This window comes from Orycteropus afer, unplaced genomic scaffold (assembly GCF_000298275.1).
Source record: "Orycteropus afer afer isolate SDZICR_OR568_19922 unplaced genomic scaffold, OryAfe1.0 scaffold00188, whole genome shotgun sequence".
NCBI lineage: Eukaryota > Metazoa > Chordata > Mammalia > Tubulidentata > Orycteropodidae > Orycteropus > Orycteropus afer.
Genome location: NW_006921775.1, coordinates 5,494,690 through 5,515,173, shown reverse-complemented (window position 1 = coordinate 5,515,173; position 20,484 = coordinate 5,494,690). Strand labels below are relative to the sequence as shown.

The following is a 20,484-nucleotide window of genomic DNA, read 5'->3' as shown; positions in this document are numbered from 1 at the left end:
CACTCCTCAGAAGGAAGGTTGGGCAATCTACTTCCATAGTGATACTGCCTCAGAAACCCAAGGAGGGGTCGCTATGAGTCAGGTCTGACTCGACGGCACGTAACGACAACAACAACAACAACATTATGTCATAAATAGACTATCAAGTATAACTCAAAATGCACAAACAGCAGAAGAGAAATTAGATGAATGGGACCTTCTCAAAATTAAATTTTTATGTGCTTCCCAAGACTTGCCCAAAAGAGTCAAAAGAGAACCTACAGATTGGGTAAAAATATTCAGCAATGACATATTGGACAAGGGACTTATCTCCAGAATTTATAGAAAACTTCAACACCTCAACAACAAAAAGACAATCCAATTTTAAAAAAATGGGTAGAAGACATGAATGGACACTTCACCAAAGGATATTCAGGCAGCCAACAAACATATGAAGAAATGCTCAGGAGCATTAGCCATTAGAGAGATACAAAGCAAAACAACAATGAGATACCATCTTGCTCCAGCACTAGTAGCAAAGTTCAACAAGACACAAAATAACAAATGTTGCCAAGTATGCGGAGAGATTGGGACTCTTATACATTGCTGGTTGGACTGTCAAATTATACAACGACTGTGGAAAGCAGTATGGAGATTCCTTAAAAAGTTGGAATTAGAAATACATTTGACCCAACCACTCCATTACTAGGTATATATCCTAAAGAAGTGAGAGCCAGGACAAGAACAGACATACGCCACCCATGTTCATCACAGCACTATTTAAAATAGCAAAAAGATGGAAACAACCTAGGTGTCCATCAAATGAAGAATGGATAACCAAACTATGGTACGTACATACAATGGAATGTTATGCAACCCTAAACAAGAAAGTAGAATCGGCAAAACACTCCATAATGTGCATGAACTTGGAGGACACTATGCTGAGTAAAATAAGTCAATCACAGAAAGACATATATTGTATTAGTCCATTATTATAAAAAGTCAAGGAAAGGTTTATAATATATGGAAGGAAATTTTCTTTGTTGGTTACCAGGGCTGGGAGAGGAGGGGAGGGAACACTGTCAGATAAGTAGAGACAAGTACTGATTTGGGTGAAGAAAAGAGCAATGTACCAAATGCACGTGATCAACACGGTAGCATGGAGGAAGAGAAAGACAGAGAGAGGTGCATGGGAGGTACAGACAACAAAGATGAACCCTTCTGCATATGCAGTACTGCATTGTCAGTGAAGGCAAACACTGGCCATCTACGGGTGGACAGATGGGTGGACATGCTCAACTATTAGGTATGTCTATGCAGGGGGCAGTGTGCCCATGACCATGTATAGGGTCAGCAATGATGCTCTACAAGAGTATCTCTATGTTCTGTAAGAATTCTCATGTATATAGCAGAGCTGACAAGGGACTGTAGTCACTTCTTGGCCACAGACAGCTACCCTAGAGGGAGCGAATAGTTGGACCTGTGGGCTCGGGACCATGGTCGCAGGGGATCTCAAGCTCAACTGGCATAACATACTACACAAAAACATTGTTCCACATCCTACTTTGGCAAACAGTGACTGGGATCTTAAAAGCTTCCAAGCGGCCATCTAGATGCAACAATGGGTCTCTCCTCATCCAGAGCAAAGAATGAAGAAAACCAAAGATCCATGGAAACAATTAGTCCAAATGACTGGGACACCATGGGATCCTCAGTCTATGTGACAATGAGACCAGAAGAACTAGTTGGTGCCCATCTACCACTGTCAACCACTCAGAGGGGGATCTATGTAGGAGATCCTGGATAGAGTGGGAGAACAATGTGGAACAAAACTCAAAATCATTAAAAAAAAAAAAAAAAAGGACCAGGTTTGCTGGTCTGATAGAGCCTGGTAGAACCCCTGAGACTATGGCCTCTAGCTGCCCTTCAGGTCTGGAATTGAACCCACTCCTGTGGCTTCCAGTCCAACAAAAGACAGGCATAGGAGCTGAACATTTACATTAGGAAGATTCACTCCTTGGAGAGATCAAGCATGGGAGAATAGAAGGGCTATCTATGCACAGGGAGACAGCTCAGGAGACAGGAGTGCATGGGAGGGAAGGACACAGGGAAGAGGTGACTATGCGAAGGATGTGGGAGGGAAGCTCCTACATCGTGGGAAACTGCAGTCAATGTCATGAGACAAAGTGTATGTGAACTGCTGTATGGAAAATAAATCTGCTCTGTAAAGTTTCACCCAAATCACAATAAAAATCAAAAAAAGTAAAACAAATAAACCAATCTTTTCAAAAGATTGGTAATGTTAGGCTGATATATGTATCAAATTGATTTATATTAAGCAGTATATTCAGGATCTTAACATTATGCTGGTACTGTGTGAAGGTTTATTTCAAGTATATTTATAAAATTTTCACATGGAAACTGCTGTGATTATATGCAATTTTATTTTAGTATATTCTGGTATCATATAGAAGATATATGAATTTCTGTATACAGTTTGGGAAATTTGTATGATTGTAGGTATTTGGGAAAAGTAAAAAGCATGCATTTAAAAACCTCTTAAGTCTAGAAAATGGTTTGGTTTTTATAAGAAAATTTCAATAATCATTTCCACATAAAAGAACTCAATATATTGTTTCAAGCAGTGACAATTTTTCCTCATGTAAAGGGGAAAACCTCTGGATTTCTTATAGACACTTTTATATATAGGAATTACATACTGTAAATCATTCTGGACCCAACTGACTGGTCAAATGCAAAACAAAATACAGGTTTTATTTAACATCTCAGATATTAATGCCAATTATTTACAGATAGATTTTTCTCCATAAATATTGAATATTATACATAATGGTTCATTCCTTATTTTTTTAACTTTTTATTGTCATTTGAGTGAAATTTTACACAGCAGATTTGTTTTTCATTCAATAGTATATACACATTTTGTTTCATGACACTAACCACAATCCTCACAATGTAATAGCTCTCGTCCCACTTCTTGCCTATCGTTACCCTTTCCCTGGGTCCTTCTTAGCTATACATTCCTGCCTTCCTAGCTTTCTCCCTACGCAAATGCTGCCCTTCTAATCTCCCATAGCTAATTGTTCTAAGGTGTGAATCTTCCTGATGTAATTTTTCAGTTCATATGCCTGTATATCTGAATCCAGCTTGCATTTCTGGAAGTTCTCTGTCAATACACTGCTGCAACCGTTTTTTAATTATTTTCAGTAAGATTTTACTTGCATGCAATATAAACAATATTGTTTGATAATTTCCACATTCTTTCTTTCAAATGGGTACAAATATGGAACGAGGTGTATCACTGCTAATGTCAGATGGACCTCGGCTCAAAGCAAAGAGTATCAGAGAGACGTTTACTTGTGTTTTATTGACTACACAAAAGCATTTGACTGTGTGGATCATAACAAACTATCATTAACACTGAGAAGAAAGAAAATTCCAGAACACTTAATTTACTCATGAGGAACTTGTACATAGACCAGGAGGGTGCTGTTCTAACAGAATAAAGTACCTGTGGTAGTTAAGCTTCTGTGTCAACTTGGCTGGGCCTGGTTGAGTGGCTGGGCAGTTGGATGTAGTATTCCCCATGATGAGACTGGAAATCAACTCCGTGGTGGAATCTATCGTGAGCAGCTGAGTAGCTGCTTTAGGGATGTGGTCTGCTTCTGGTATATAAGGAGAAGGCTTAGGGAAACGGTCTCTAGCTTACGGCATGCTTGAACCCTGCAGGTAGCCGTGTCATTGTTCAGTAGCCTGCCACGGTCTGCTGTCCTTGGGACTTTCAATAGACTTGAATTAATGGCCTGCTGTATGGTTTGGTAACATCGGGACTGTGCGTTTTTACTGGTCAACCTTGGGCTTGTCAGTCTCAAAAGCCAAAAGCTGTCTGAGTGAAGAAAAGCTTCCAACTTCAGTGGGCCGGGAATAGGAGGCAGAGCTGGAACCCAAGGTTGTGGGGCTTTCACCCAGCCCCTAGAGCCTGGCACTTTAAACTTGGACTTAAAGCCTCCAAACTATAAGAGAATAAACTCCTGTTTGTTCAAGCCATCCCATTTGTGATATATTACTGTCAGAGCAGCACCAGGTAACCAAAACAGGGACATTGTATGGTTTAAAATCAGGAAGGAAGTGTGTCAGGGTTGTATCCTTTCACCATACTTATTCAATCTGTACGCTGAGCAAATAATCCAAGAGGATGGACTATATGAAGAAGAAACATGACATGAGGATTAGAGGAGGACTCTAACAACCTGCAATATGCTGATGACACAACTTTGTTTGCTCAAAGTAAGGATGACTTGAAGCACTTACTGATGAAGATTAAAGTCTGCAGTATGGCTTACACCTCAATATAAAGAAAACAAAAATCCTCACAACTGGACCAATAAGCAGCATCACGACAGATGGAAAAAAGATTAAAGTTGTTAAAGACCTCATATTACTTGGTTCTACAATCAACACCAATGGAAGCAGCAGTCAAGATATCAGACAACATATAACTGGCTGTGAAGGATCTCTCTCAAGTGCTGAAAAGCAAAGACATCTCTTTGAAGACTAAGGTACACCTGACACTATAGTATTTTCAATTGCCTCATATGCATTTGAGAGCGGGACAATGAATAAGGAAGACCAAAGAAGAGTCGATGCTTTCGAGTCATGGTGTTGGTGAAGAATGCTTAAAGTACCATGGACTGCTAAAAGAACTAACAAATTTGTCCTGAAAGAAGTGCAGCTGTAATGTTCCTTGGAAGCGAGAATGGCCAGACTTTGTTGCACCTACTTTGGTCATGTTGTCAGAAGGGACCATTCCCTGCAGAAAGATATCATGCTTGGTAAAGTGGAGGGTCAGCGAAAAGGGGGAAGGCCCTCAACAAGATGGATTGACACAGTGCCTGTAATGATGGGCTCAGGTACAGCAGGGATCATGGAGCTGGCAAAGGACAAGGCAGTGTTTTGTTCAGCTGTACAGAGGGTCAATATGAGTCACAGACGACCCAACGGCACCTAACAAAACAACATAATGTCTATATACTATGTGGCTGAGATTTAAACCATGGGAATGAGTTACGTTTCCGATCCAAAAAGGGCCATAATCTTGGAGGTTTCACCAGTCTCTATCCAACCAGCAATTCTGGTCCTTTTTTATGTTTTTAAATTTTGATCTACATTTTTCTCCCACTCCATCCAGGATGCCCAATTTTAATTCTTTTCCAAGTAATTGGCATTGGTAGCCAGACATCACCTAGTCCTTCTGGTCTCAGGATGATGTAGGCTGAGGTTTCCATGGTCCATTTGTTCCTTGGACTAACTCTTTCCATGCATCTTTGATTTTCTATTTCTTTCTTATTTTTACAAATACTTTTTTTTAAAATCAACCTGCAATAATGAAGTACATTTTTACATGCATTATGTCTTAGTCAGGCATGCAAAAAAACTGATGTATTACTAGCTATAATCAGTGTATTTCTTTTTTTAAGACAGAGGCCATATTAAGGTATAAGGCAGAGGCCATATTACCAAATTTTAAAAAATAAATAAATAAAACCCAACCAAAAACAAACTACAAAGGCAATCAATAACTTATGGCATGACCAGAAATTCAAGATATGCTTGTTGTAAGGATTTATTAACTATGTAATTGCATCAAAAGATCATGATTGACAGTATATCTGGATTTACTGCTTATACAAGTTGCACAAGAGACAAACACTCTTAATTAATGAAGATGTATGGAAAATTTGGGAGATTTTGTTTAATCAGTCTTACTGATCACTGTTAAGCATATTTTGTAATCAACTTTTTATTCTGCAACTAGAAATTTGTACGGTTGTGATCTTTATCACAGTTCCTAAGAAATAAAGAAAGGAAAAATACTTAGTATCTTGTGAATTCAAGGACCAAACATTTAATAGTACAACCACAGATCACTGAGGCCAAAAGATGTATAAGAAATAACACCAGCACAAACAATCTTTATTAATTTCACCTATAGCAACAATGGCAATGGGCTGGGTTTGGTTTTATAGCAGCAAAGGAAATGGAGAAAGAATACCAAATGAAAGTAAAACAAAGTAGGATAATAACCAGGATAATAAACTGAGAAAGAAAATTCAAAAAAGGAAGGTGTGTTCAACAGTATCAAAAGCTGTTAAAAGATCAAAAAAGAAGAAAACTGAAAAATTTTCTTCAGATTTAGTGATACCAATGCCATGAATAACACTACAAACTGTTTGTACTCTCCCTCTGACCTTCTGTGGTTCTGGAAGACAGATTAGAGTGGGATGAAAAGAGAATGGTTCAACATAGAGAATAAACCTGCAAACGGAAGAATCAAGCCAAACCAAAAGAAGCTGAAAAATGCACTCTTAAAATATTATTAATAATATTTTGACATTTTGAAAACAGAAAATTATTATAAACATTATTAGCAGAAATAATAAATCATCTGAGACAATTCAAAGAAAGAAGTTATAATTCTTAGTAATTTTTCATATTTTTTGGTATAAAACCTATCTTACTACTACTGGAGATTTTCTGAGGGCTAAATTACATTTTGATATAAAATCACAGAACTTCAAAACCAAAGGGAATCCTGTATACTAAAGTTCTTATTTCATCAATGAAGATCCTCAAGCAATAATAAGTTAGCAACTATTTTGGATACAAATGTCAATTAATAGCAGTACTAAGAAATCAAACATACCTTTCTCTGAAGTTGAGATGTCAATTATTTTCTCTACCCAAACCCCTTTCTTAGGGAACAAAACACAAAACTGGGCTCTACAGGGATTTTATCCTCCATCCACATCCAATTAAGACTGGGGTGCACAAATGACCCGTTTGGTCAAAATCTCTCTCTAAATTGTAGCATAGAAAAGAGTCAGATCTTAGAGAGTGAGAGAGGCTGTATGGTCAATAAGATCAAAGGTCAGTCTGGTACTTTTTAGCTGCCAAGAAGAAAGGTGATGTGCAGAGAGAAACAAGATTAGAGTGGACTCACAGAAAGAAGCAGAAGGGAGAGATACACTCTCATCAGACATATTAAAAAAGAATACAATGCAATCTCATCATTTGAATTAAATCAATATAATCATACACAGTTTGTAAAATGAGAAGGAAAGATAAAGAGAAAACATTATTCACTATGCAAAATGAAAGGATAAAAAAAACATTTAAATAGTGAGCACTTACACTCAAAGAGCAGAGTAAGCAAGCATATTAGTAGGGAGAAATGAATCAGGGGCCTCAGTTCCCATGTGCCTCTTGCAGTATGAGCATCTATTTGCTGGACTGAATGGAGTCTACAGTTTAAAGATACAGTATTTTTCAGTCACCATGGCCACACAGGTAAGTCAACCATTATATGTATCAGCCAACCCAAAACAAATAAACCAATACTTCATTATACTTTATGAGAAATTAAAAGTCTTTTCAAAAAATAATTTCGGCTTGATGAGAATTGCACTTGACTTACTGCCTTAAGAACCTAACTTCCACTTAAGATGCAGCTCCTCTGCAAATGCCTGGTAACTTTCTAGCTCAAACTGGCCATGTAGGGGTTACTATAATGGTATTCCAAGATGTTTCCTAGGAACTTTCTAATGCTTCTTTTCCCTTTCAGCTAATTTGAGTGGGCTTCTGTTCCTCGGAAGGAAGGTTGGGCAATCTACTTCCCTAGTGATACTGCCTCAGCAACCCAAGGAGGGGTCTCTATGAGTCGGGTCTGACTCGATGACACATAACAACAAAACAACTTTTCCTTATAGTCACAAGTTCCCTAAGTGATCCATCCTCCTAATCTCTGCTGGAAATTTTCTATGAGTGACAGGATAGAATAGTGAAAGGGAATAAAGCACTGTGGTTAGGAGCTTTAAAATCAGACAGATTGCTATTGGAATCAGGCTCTACAACTTAGTTCTTACTTTGGACAAATTATTTAACCTCCATGAATCTCATTTTCTTTATTTATAAAATGAAAGTAATAATGTCAATCTCATAGCATTTTTCTGAAGATTAAATGAGATAATGTACATTAAGCACTCGTTGTTGTTGTTATGTGCCATCGAGTCGTGTCTGACTCATAGCGACCCCTCCTTGGGTTTCTGAGCCAGTATCTCCATAGTAGTAGATTGCCCGATCTTCCTTCCAAGGAGTGGCTGGTGGCTTTGAAACGCCAGCCTTCTGGTTAGTAGTCAAGTGCCTTAGGTGCTATGCCACCACTCAGTACTATGTTTTGTATATACTATATCAAAATCACTAAATTTAATCTTCCTGATGAACTCAATCTGTCTCGTAGCTTTCTCTTATCATTCCATCAATTGCTCTTATTTTCCATATTTACAAAAAGCTTATAAAATTTATGCAGGTAACCTATACAACTATGAGACCAGAAGAACTAGATGGTGCCCAGCTACCACTGCCATCCACTTGGAAGGGATGTAGGAGATCCTACATAAAGAGGGAGAACAATGTGGTACAAAACTCAAAAGCGTTTGGAGGCAAAAAATGGGGACCAGGTTTGCTGGTCCAATAGAGCCTGGTATAACCACTGAGATTATGGCCCCTAGTTGCCCTTCAGGTCTGGAATTGAACCCACAACTGTGGTTTCCAGCCAAACAAAGTACAGGCATGTGAGTTAAACATTTACCTCAAGTAGACACATGCCCTGGAGAGAACAATCATGGGAGAAGGAAGGGCTGCTTATGCACAGGGAGATAGCTCAGGGTGCAGAAGAGTATGAAGGGATGGACACTGGGAGGAGGTAACTATGGGGAGGAGTGGGAGGGGAGCTGCTGCATTGTAAATTTTGGTCAATGACATGAGACAAAGTATATGCGAACTGCTGTATGAAAAGTGAATTTACTCTGTAAATCTTCACCCAAATCCTAATTTAAAAAAAAAAAAAAAATTTATGCAGGTAAAAAGAATTTTTTAGCACAGCAGGATTTGCATGAATCATGAGGTATTATGGGCTGCTTTTCTACCTTTTCTAGATTCACAAAGTTTGTTTTCATACATCAGTTTTGGGGCCAGACAATATTCTCAATGGTAACCTATTAACTAGAAAACTAATTTGCATTGCTCCTACCTCCTAAAATATTCTTTCTTCCAAAATTTATTTTAAATAGTGAGTACATCTTACTGATTGTCATTTAAGATAAAAAAAGCTAGAAAGGTTAATAACTAATGACCATGGAAATAATGTGTAGCAAATAAAAAAAAAAAACCTCAATATTATATTGAATAGGTAAAAGCCACCTGCCAAATTTTCCTGTTTTAGAGATGAGTTTTATATGTAACATCAAATAAAAACTTGGTATTGTCACCTAGCACTATTCTATAAAACCATCTCCAATAATTCTGAAGTATATTCTATACTTTTTAGTATCTAGAGCCCTTAATCATTTAGTAAATTTACACTGGTCATAAGAACAGGCTTAAAGTAAATCTTAAAATAATCCTCAAATCTCATTTCAGACTAGTTTTCAGTCTTTTCTTTTCTTGCCTTTTGTTAAAACTATAAAAAAGAAAAACTGGCAGTTTAAAACTTTTCTATCTGCCTTCTGATAAAGCCATTTGAGGGAACTGGTAAACAGATAACAGTATTTTACATCTGCTTAACAATTAACACCTTTCAAAGTAATCTTAATGAGGTGATTGGTTCAATAGTAGAACCTTTGCCTTCCACGTGGGAGACAGGGGTTGGATTCCCAGCCAATTCATATAGTAAACAGCCACCACTCATCTGTTAGCAAAAACTTGAGTGTTGCTATGAAGGCTGGCAGTTCACAGCCACCAGCTACTCCTCGGAAGGATGACTGGGCAATCTACTTTCGTAGTGATTCTGCCTCAGAAACCCAAGGACGGGTTGCTATGAGTCGAATCTGACTTGATTAGCAATGAGTTGTTCTTTTTTATGATGTTGAACAGATTTCAGTGGTGCTTCCAGACTAAGACAGACTTCTTTTTTAAAAAACAGCCTAGTCAAAAGCCAGCCAATGCAAACCCTATGTATCCTAACAATCCAATCTACAACTGATCATGACACAGGACCACGCAGCATTCTGCTCCATTGTACACGGGGTTACCATGAGTCAAGGGCCAACTCTAGGCAGCTAACAATAACAGCAAACTACTCTTAGAGATACTTCACTTGTATCTCACAACCGTATGAGTCAAACATGGTAACTTTTATTCCCGTTTTATAGAAATGAAATTCATGGTTATCAAAGTAACCATATTAGACAATTAGTACCTAAATTTTCTGACTTCCAGATTAAAACTCTTTCTGCTTCACCACATTATCTTTCATCTAGATCATTTACAATACTGTAAAATAGGGGTCTGAACAACAGTTACAGTCAAATGAAGAAAGAAAAGGATATTAAAAGGAACAGAAAGATGGGGCTGTGAAATCAAATGTTCATGACTGTTGAATGTAAAACAAATCTGCTTTGTAAATCTGCACCCAAAGCACAATTAAGGTTAAAAAAAAAAAGTAGAATGAATCAAAGAGGAAAATTTTCATTTATATTTTGTATTTAAGAAGAAGGGATTTTAGTATACAGATACTTAATTTTTTGAGAATTAATCAAATAGAATGCTTGAGAAGTCACGAGGAAATGAAGAACAAAACACTTTATTTGCAAATTATCTCTGGGTGTGTGTGCAGTACTTTTTTCTTGCCTTAAACTTCTGTTTGAGTCACTGTGACAAATTATAACTTCTTTTAGAGAGGAAAAATCTTGCTTGCAGCTATGCCCTTGGGAAATGGTTTCACAATGCTTACCGTACTTTATAAATAAATAGAGTTAAAGAAAAAGATTCCCTGTAGATACAAATGGCAATTTCTAAGACTCACACTTTCCAGAAACAAATACAGTTCAGCTGCACAGTTAACCTTACTTCTTCACTTACATACAGAATCTGTCTAAGACTTATTTTGGCAAGAAGAAAGAAGAACCTTAAAAAGAGGAATGATACCCTTTCAAATAAAAAGAGAAGTGAATAACAGGAAGGGGTGGACATGGAAATGAAGACTCGGCAATGATGGGCTTGGGCTTGGTTTTCCCAAGTCTAGTTTACTGGAGAGTAAACAAAGCATCCTCATGAAAAAGAATGAAATCATAGGCTTCAAAGGATTCTTCTTATAGTACAACCTATCCTTTCCCTTCAAACTTCTTCTCTGAAAAAAAAAAAGTAATAATTTGCTACTGTGACTCAAACAGAAAAACTAAAGCATGAAAGAAAAAGTCCACCTAAAACAGCTGCCCCAAACTAACATACATGCATGTGCATTATTCTTGAATTCATATGGCAAAACCATTTCCTTCCAACTCTTTATTATTCAAAGGTCTGTATAACCCAAATATGTGGGGCCAGAATTTAAAACATGGTATAAAAAATGCTATCTACATGAACTAGTATACTCAGTTCATTTTTTCCTGTGTGTGAAAAGCTCGTGCATTACTTAAGCCTTAATATTTACCTGAACTTCTGAATTGGAATCAACAGGCTGCAGGGAAAACCAAGTTTCTTTACCACTATGGTTACACAAGTCTTCTTTTTTGATGGCTACTTTTCCTGCAAAAAATACATAAAACAGTATGAAAAAACACATTTTGTTTAACCTTAAGATTCATTAGCACTGTTACACATAACGTGTAAAATTATTTTAAAATAACTTGTATCTGATATGTAAAAAAAATTCTACATTTATAAAATATTATTCTATATTGTAAAAAATGAAAAAGCACTTTAGTTTCCTTTGACCCTTGGCAGACCCTCCTCTGAGACATTTTGAATCAGAAGATTAGACAAAAATTCAGTTGCATTTACATCAAACTGCATTTTTTAACTACTTACTCAGATTCACATTTTCACCCAGAGTACAGTTAATGCAAAAAGCAATACACAGTGGTAGTGCAAACTAATCCTAAGGATTCTTTATAAATAATCGTATCTTCTGGTAAATTTTAAGCATACATAGCTCCATTTAATATGAGTTTATGAATTTCAAAAAAGAGAAAAGGTAAAACAAAGTATCACTAAATATACTAAATACTGACATGAACATTATGAAATTAAAACCACAATAATTAAAAACCTGCTTTTATCAAAATGAAAACACAGAATGATTACGTTACTTCAATGAATAAAAAGATCAAAGCAGTTCCCAAAAGACTTTATACCTCTCAGAAAAAAAAAAATACAGCACAATGAACAAATCAGTGTGAGTGAGAGGAAGACACAGAAATATTATTATAATAAAGTATTTGCCATGTTGCTGTACAAAGCATTTCCTTCCTCAATTCAATTTTAAGAAGTAGGCGTAGTTTTGTATATGGCTGTATATGACTGACAATTTACTCCAAGATTCTACACAAAGCTTCAAAAAAGAATATATCCTAAAACGAAAAAGAGTCACTTCCTTTCATTTTTATCAGATAAGAATTTTCATTTTAAACATCCTAATTATACTTCAAAGAAGCTCTGGTGGCACAGTGCCTAAGGCATTTGACTGCTAACCAGAAGGTTGGTGGTTCAAACCGACCAGCGCTCCACAGAAGGAAGATGGGGCAATCCACTTCTGTAAAGATTATAGCCTTGGAAACCCAATGAGGGTTACCATGAGTCGGAATCGACTTGATGGCAATGAGTTTGGTTTTTGGTTTGGAATTGTACTTCAAGGAGCCCTGGTGGCACTGTTAAGCACTCAGCTACTTAACAGAAAAGTCAGAGGTTCAAATCTACCAGTTGCTCCACAAGAGAAAGATAAGGCAGTCTGCTTCCATAAAGATTTACAGGCTTAGAAACTCTACAGGGCAGTTATACTATATCCCTCAGGGTTGCTATGAGTGGGAATAGACTTGCTGGCAATAGGCTTTAATCATACTTCATCTTTCATTTATGACATATCTTGATCTTTTAGTTCAACATGCAAAAATCTACAGAAAATTGTAAAGAAATTTTTCTGCCAAGATATGTCAAATTCTGTGTATCAGAGGAAAGAAGGCATGACATGAAAACAAACAGAAAAAGTGTATTTAGAATTTTATTCTGGAGTTAGTGGTGATGATTGCAAATTTTGTGAACATACTAAAAACCACTGTATTGTATACTTTAAAAGGGCAAATTTTAAGGCAGATGGATTACATTTCAATAAAGGTGTTATTTAAATAATTTTACCATATTAAATATTTTGATGAGCTTACCTTTTTAATCATGACTTGGAAGACTAACTATATGTATAATTTTAAGGAAAATATTAAAATACACAGCTACATTTTCACTAAAAAATAACTGTATTAATATACAACCAAAGGAAAACTATTTAAAATTCATCAACTGTATCTACTAATACATGAAGTTTTAAAAATGTATAATGTCAAGATTAATAAATTGGCCCTCAAAAAACGTAACTCTTTCCAATTTTCTTTTAAATATATTGGATAAAATCTAATGTGAAGGCCAAAATTTTCCTGTGAATATATATATATATATATATACACACACACATATATATATACACACACACACACACACATATATACACATACACACACATATATACATACACATATAAGCATTTACAATTAATTCAAATCTTATAAGAAATGGCATCGAGAAAATAAAATATTTGTCTTTGTTCATTTAAATTGAAGATAAAAATGATGAGAAAACAGAATTTCTTTCAGTGTGATTATACAAATTAAAAAAGCACAGATTTCAGGTACTGACTGGAACACCCAAATATTCTTTACACTGCTGGAAATCAGGCTAAGAGACAAATCATATAAACCTCTTTAAATCTCTGGCAAAGCAATATACCATTTAGGCTTAGGATATAAAATTATGGCAAAGTATTCAATATCATATGCTATGAATGATGATCAACTCTAGCAAGTCAAGGGGTTCCATTTACCAATGGTTCCTCATAAAATATAAATAAAATGTTAAGACAACGCTTCACGGCTTGGTACTTTTTTTTTAATTGCAATTTGGGTGAAAATTTACAGAGCAAATTCACTTTCCATACAGCAGTTCACATACACTTTTGTTTCACGACATTGACTACAATTTATCACAATGCAACAGTTACCTCTTCCCTGTGTCCATCCCTCCATGCACTCCTGCCCCCTAAGTATAAACAGCCCTTCCTTCCCCCATGATTGTTTTCTCCAAGGAGTGTATCTACCTTAGGTAAATGTTCAACTCATATGCCTATCTTTTGTTTGGCTGGAAGCCAAAGGTGTGGCTTCAAGTCCATACCTGAAAGGCAACTAGAGACCATAGTCTCAGTGGTTCCAACAAGTTCTATCAGACCAGCAAACTCTTTTTCTATTCTCCAAGTGATTTTGAGTTTTGTTCCACATTGTTCTCCCTCTCTATCCAGGTTCTCCCACACAGATGCCACTCCGAGTGGTTGAGAGTGGTAGCCAGGCACCATCTAGTTCTTCTGGTCTCATAGTCATATAGGCTGAGGATCATATGGTGTACTAGTCGCTAGGACTAATTCTTTCCATGAATCTTGGTTTTCTTCATTCTTCTTTGCTGTGGATGAGGAGAGACCCATCGTTGCATCTAGATGGCTGCTTGCAACCTTTTAAGATCCCAGTCGCTACTCACCACCAAAGTAGGAGGTGGGACAATGTTTTCTGTAGTATGTTATGCCAATTGAGCTTGATGTCCCCTGCGACTATGGTCCCAAGCCCACAGGTTCAAATACTCGGTCCCTCTGGGTAGCTGGCTGTGGCCAAGAAATGACTACAACCTTGCCCTTTGTCGGCTCTACTATGTTGTTGTTATATGCCATCAAGTCAGACCGGACTCATAGTGACCCCTCCTTGGGTCTCCGAGGCAGTATCACTACAGAAGTAGATTGCCCAACCTTCCTTCCGAGGAGTAGCTGGTGGGTTGAACCACCAGCCTTCTGGTTAGCAGTCAAGTGCCTGGGAATTAGATCACACAAATAAACTTATAGGACCACTGTCTGGCAAGCATGGCAAAACATGGTCTTGGGTACACTCCCCACTTCATAGACTGATCTCCTAGTTCAGCCTGTCGACCCATCTATCCATCCATATACCCATGTTTGCCTTCACTGACAACACAGTACTGTATGTGCAAAAGGGTTCATCTTTCTTCTCTGTACCTCCCATGTACCTCTCTCTTTCTCTTCCTCAATGTCACCATGTTGATCACTCACATTTGGTACCTTGCCCTTTTCTTTACCCAAAATCAATACTTATTTCTATCTATCTAACAGTGTTCCTTCCCCTCCCCTCCCACCTCTGGTAACCAACAAAGAAAATTTCTTTCCATATATAAATTCCTTGATTTTACAATAACAGACTAATACAATATATGTCCTGTTGAGATTGACTTACTTCACTTAGCATAATGTCCTCCAAGTTCATCCACATTATGGGGTGTTTGGCAATTCTAGGTTATTCTTTAGGGTGGCATAGTATTCCATTGTGTGTATGTACCAAAGTTTGGTTATCCATTCCTCAGCTGATGGACACCTAGGCTGTTTCCATCTTTTGGCTACTGTGAATAGGGCTGTGATGAATGTGGGTGTGCATATGTCTGTTCTTGTCACGGCTATGACTTCTTTAGAATATATACCTAGTAATAGAATGGCTGGGTAAAATGGTATTTCTAATTCCAACTTTTGAAGGAATCACCATACTGCTTTCCACAATAGTTGTACCATTTTACAGTCCCACCAGCAGTGTATGAGAGTCCCAATCTCTCCATATCTTTGGCAGAATTTGTTATTTTGTGTCTTGTTGAACTTTGCTACTAGTGCTGGAGCAAGATGGTATCTCACTGTTGTTTTGATTTGCATCTCTCTAACGGCTAATGGGGAGCTCTGGTAACATAGTGGCTAAGGCACTTGACTGCTAACCAGAAGGCTGGCGGTTCAAACCCACCAGCCACTCCTCGGAAGGAAGGTTGGGCAATCCTACTTCCGTAGTGATACTGCCTCGGAAACCCAAGGAGGGGTCGCTATGAGTCAGGGCCGACTCGACGGCACATAACAACAACAACAACGGCTAATGATCGTGAGCATTTCTTCATATGTTTGTTGGCTGCCTGAATATCCTCCTTGGTGAAGTGTCTATTCATGTCTTCTGCCCATTTTTTAATTGGATTGTTTGTCTTTTTGTTATTGAGGTGTTGGAGTTTTCTATAAATCCTAGAGAGAAGTCCCTTGTCAGATGTGTCATTACCAAATATTTTTTCCCAATCTGTAGGTTCTCTTTTGACTCTTTTGTTGAATCTTTGGAAGCACATAAAAATTTGATTTTTAGAAGGTCCCAATCATCTAGTTTCTCTTCTGCTGTTTGTGCATTTTGGGTTATGCTTGATAGTCTATTTATGTCATATATTAGGGCCCCTAAATTTGCCCCTAGTTTTTCCTTGAGGACTCTGTAGTTTTAGGTTTCACATTTACGTCTTTGATCCATCTGGAGTTCGTTTTTGTGTATGGTGTGAGGTACAGACCTTGCTTCATTTTTCTGCAAATGGATATCCAGTTTTGCCAGCACCATATATTAAACAAACATTCTCTTCCCCATTTAATGGATTTTGACCATTTGTCAAAGATCAGCTGACCATACATTGATGGATCTATTTCTGGGTTCTCAACTCTATTCCATTGGTCTACGTGTCTGTCATTATACCAATACCAGGCAGTTTTGACTATTGTGGCTGTGTAGTAGGTTTTAAGATCCGGCAATGTGAGCCCTCCTACTTTGTTCTTCTTCTCCATTAGTGCATTGCTTATCTGAGGTCTCTTTCCTTTCCATATAAAGTTAGTGATTGGTTTATCCATATCCTTAAAGAATGTTGATGGGATATGTATTGGGATTGCATTGAATGTATAGATTGCTTTGTATAGAACTGACATTTTCACAATGTTCAATCTTCCTATCCACAAGCATGAGATGTTCTTCCATTTATGTTGATCTCTTATGGTTTCTTGAAGTAGTTCTTTATAGTTTTCTTTGTACAGGTCTTCTGTGTCTCTGATAAAGATTTATTCCCAGGTATTTTATTTTTTTTGGTTGCTATTGTAAACGGTAGGAGCTCTGGTAGCATATTGCCTAAAGCACTTGACTGCTAACCAGAAGGCTGGCGGTTCAAACCCACCAGCCACTCCTCAGAAAGAAGGTTGGGCAATCCTACTTCCGTAGTGATATTGCCTCAGAAATCCAAGGATAGGTCGCTATGAGTCAGGGCCAACTCGACAGCAAGTAACAACAACAACATTGTAAACGGTATCGATTTCCTTATTTCTTTTTCAGCAATCTCTTTGCTGGTGTAGAGGAAACCAACTGATTTTTGCTTTTTATCTTAAATTCAATTTGATCAAAAATTAACATTGCCACTCCTGCTCTCTTATGGTTGCCATTTGCTTGATATATCTTTTCCCAACCTCTGATTTTTAGCCTTTTTTGTCTTTGTCTCTAAGCTGTGTCTCTTGTAGGCAGCATATTGATGGGTTTTGTTTTCTTATCCAATCTGCAACTCTCCGTCACTTGAATGGTGCATTTAATCTATTAACATTCAATGTAATTATTGATAAGTATGAATTGGTTGTTGTCATTTTGTTATGTGTTTTTTTCATAGTGCTCATGGTTTCTTTGTCCCAAATTATTTTTTGTGCTGAGCTCACTACGATTATGAATCATGTTATCATTTCCTTTGTTGCTGTTGGTTTCGTATTTGCTCAATATTTGTGCTTGTTCTCTTTTTCATTGTGACATGAAGGTTTATCATTTTTCTTTGAGGTTACCCTGTTATTTATAATTTTCTCCCCGAGATTACAACAGTCCATTCTATCTTGCAACTCTCTTGACTTGTTCACCATTTAGAAGTTCTGTAGAAGTATTTTCCTTCTTTTTGGTTTATAGTTGTCTTCGTTTACAAATAGATGTCTCTGGTTCCCTGTTTACAATCTTGTAAGCTCAATTTACTGTGGATATGTCTACTGTGGTTTCTGGGTTATGTCATCTTGTGTATTGTTATTTGTGTATTGTCAGTTGTTATTTGCTATTTTTGATTCTCTGTTCAAAGGACTCCCTGTAGTATCTCTTGTAAGTTTGTTCTCCTTTTAACAAATTCCCTTAGTTTCTGCTTATCTGAAATCTACTAATTTCACCATCATATTTGAAGGACAATTTTACTGGGTATATAATTCTTGGTTGAAAATTGTTCTCTTTCAGGGTTTTATATATACCATCCCATTGCCTTCTGTGCTGGCAACACAGAGCAAGTCATACTTACACTTACATCTCTAGGCCAACCAACTCCTTCAGCCACATTGCTAACTGAGGAGGTTTCAGCTTCTCCAGAAACCACATTTCATTTTTTAGATACAAAAATGTTAATAGGTACTTATCCTGCACTATGATTTCCAAAACAGTGTACAGCTCAAGTCAAGAATGACTTAGGATACAGTTCTTTGGTTAGCACAGATACTTGGCCATGTGCGCAGGCAGGCCTACCTCTCAGTTCTCAGTACCCTGTTACTCCACTGAATCACCCCATAACCAAGTGAGCCCACGAGGAGAGAGAAACATCCCCAAGAGCCAGCGCCTGGAATTCAGACTTCTAGCCTCCAGAAGATACCTGAGAAGCCCCAAGGACATTCCAGACCTGGAAGACTGAAAAGGTACGACGACATTCCCCTTGTTACTCATCTACCCCACACCTGCTTGGTGAACGGCGGTTCGGCCATCCCCTACTCCCACCCGCCTTCTGGGCCTGCAGGAACTCCATCCCACTCTGTGTGCTTGGACGGAGCCTGGGTGCCCTGCCCTGCCCTGCCCTGCCCTCCCTGGTTTTTATTTTCTTTTTGGTTTTTAGTTTGCTTGCTTTTGTCTGTTTTAAAACTACTACTATTATTAATGCTTTTGACCTTTTTCAGCTTTTCCCTTTTCCGTTCGTGGCTGGGAAATTTTTTTCTTCTTTTTTTCTCATGGTTATACCCGTTCCTGTGTTCTCTTTGCATTTTTCCCATTTTTTCTTCATTATTCTCCTTCTCTGCCTTTTTCTCTTATTGCCGATCCCCAAATATTGCAGGGTTTTTTTTTCTCGCTGACCTTTTTGCTTGTCCAGAGGGTGCAGCCATTTTGATTGTTTACACGTGGCAGCCATTTTGCATATTTAAAGTGACCAAGGGTGCAGCCATTTTGAATGTTTACAAGTGGTGGCCATTTTGGATATTTAAAGGGACTGAGGGCGCAGTCATTTTGAATGTTTACAAGTGGCAACCATTTTGGATTTTAAAGTGACAGCATTCTCATTCGGATTCCAGAGACCGAAGAACAGGCAGCAAGGCAGGAAGCAGGAAGAGGACAGAAAAGGCAAAGGGAACTAGAACAGATTGAGGAGTCAGCCTCAGGGACCCAGGTAAAGGCAGGGAACCCAGGCCATGCCCCACAAGGAGTGAGTTGGGAAGGCAGGGAGAGGACAAAAAAGGCAAAAGGGATAGGAACAGATTGAGGAGTCAACCGCAGGGAGCAGGTGAGGAGAGAGAACCCAGGCCACCCACCACAAGCAGCGAGGCGAAAGCAGGGAGAGGACAGAAAAGGCAAAGGGGACTGGAATAGATCGAGAAGTTACCCACAGGGATCCAGGTAAGGGTGGTTGGAGGGGTTTCCAACAGGTAACGGAGACAAACTTGTCTGTCGATTTGTCCTACTATGGTGACATGTTGCTGTGAGTCTTGAGGCTGTGCCACTGGTGTTTCAAACCCAGTAGGGTACACCTGTTGCACAGGTATCAGCCTGGCTTGCAGACTGAGACAGACTAGGAAGAAGGAGGAGGCCATCAACTTCTCAAAGAATTGGCCAGAGAAAACCTTCTGAAAAGCACAGAAACACTATCTGATACATCACTGAGCAAATTTATGAATAGTCCAGAAACACTGTCCAACACAGAGGAGGAAGATGAGTCAATACGCTTAGAAATCTCTCAAAGTAGGACTGGGAAAGAGCTGCATTATCACAGTAAAATCAGTCTTACTCATATGGATAAGGTAAAGCTTTAGAGACCTCCACTTGCTGATGTGGCACAACTCAAATTAAGGAGAAACAGCGGCAAACATCCATTAATAATCGGAACATGGAATGTACAAAGTATGAATCTAGGAAGATTGGAAGTTGTCAAAAATGAAATGGAGCGCTTAAAGATTGACATCCTAGGTATTAGTGAGCTGAAATGGACTGGTTTTGGCCATTTTGAATCAGACAACCACATGATCTACTACGCTGGAGAATAACTGTTTAAAGAGGAATGGCATGGCATTCATCATCACAAAGGATGTTTCAAGATCTGTCCTGAAGTACAATGCTATCAGTGATAGGATAATATTCATACGCCTACAAGAAGAACCATTAATACGACTATTACTCAAATTTATGCACCAACCACCAAAGCCAAAGATGAGGAAATTGAAGATTTTTATCG

General features: G+C 38.0%; 1 protein-coding gene across 1 annotated transcript in view; it reads right to left on the bottom strand.

The window, feature by feature from the left end:
- RASA2 (RAS p21 protein activator 2) overlaps window positions 1-20,484 on the bottom strand; it is a 196,257-nt gene that overhangs the window by 126,555 nt on the left and 49,218 nt on the right. Inside the window, exon 4 of the mRNA XM_007947529.2 lies at window positions 11,489-11,583. Within this exon, the coding sequence (XP_007945720.1) occupies window positions 11,489-11,583 (95 nt within the window). The remainder of the gene's footprint in view (window positions 1-11,488; window positions 11,584-20,484) is intronic.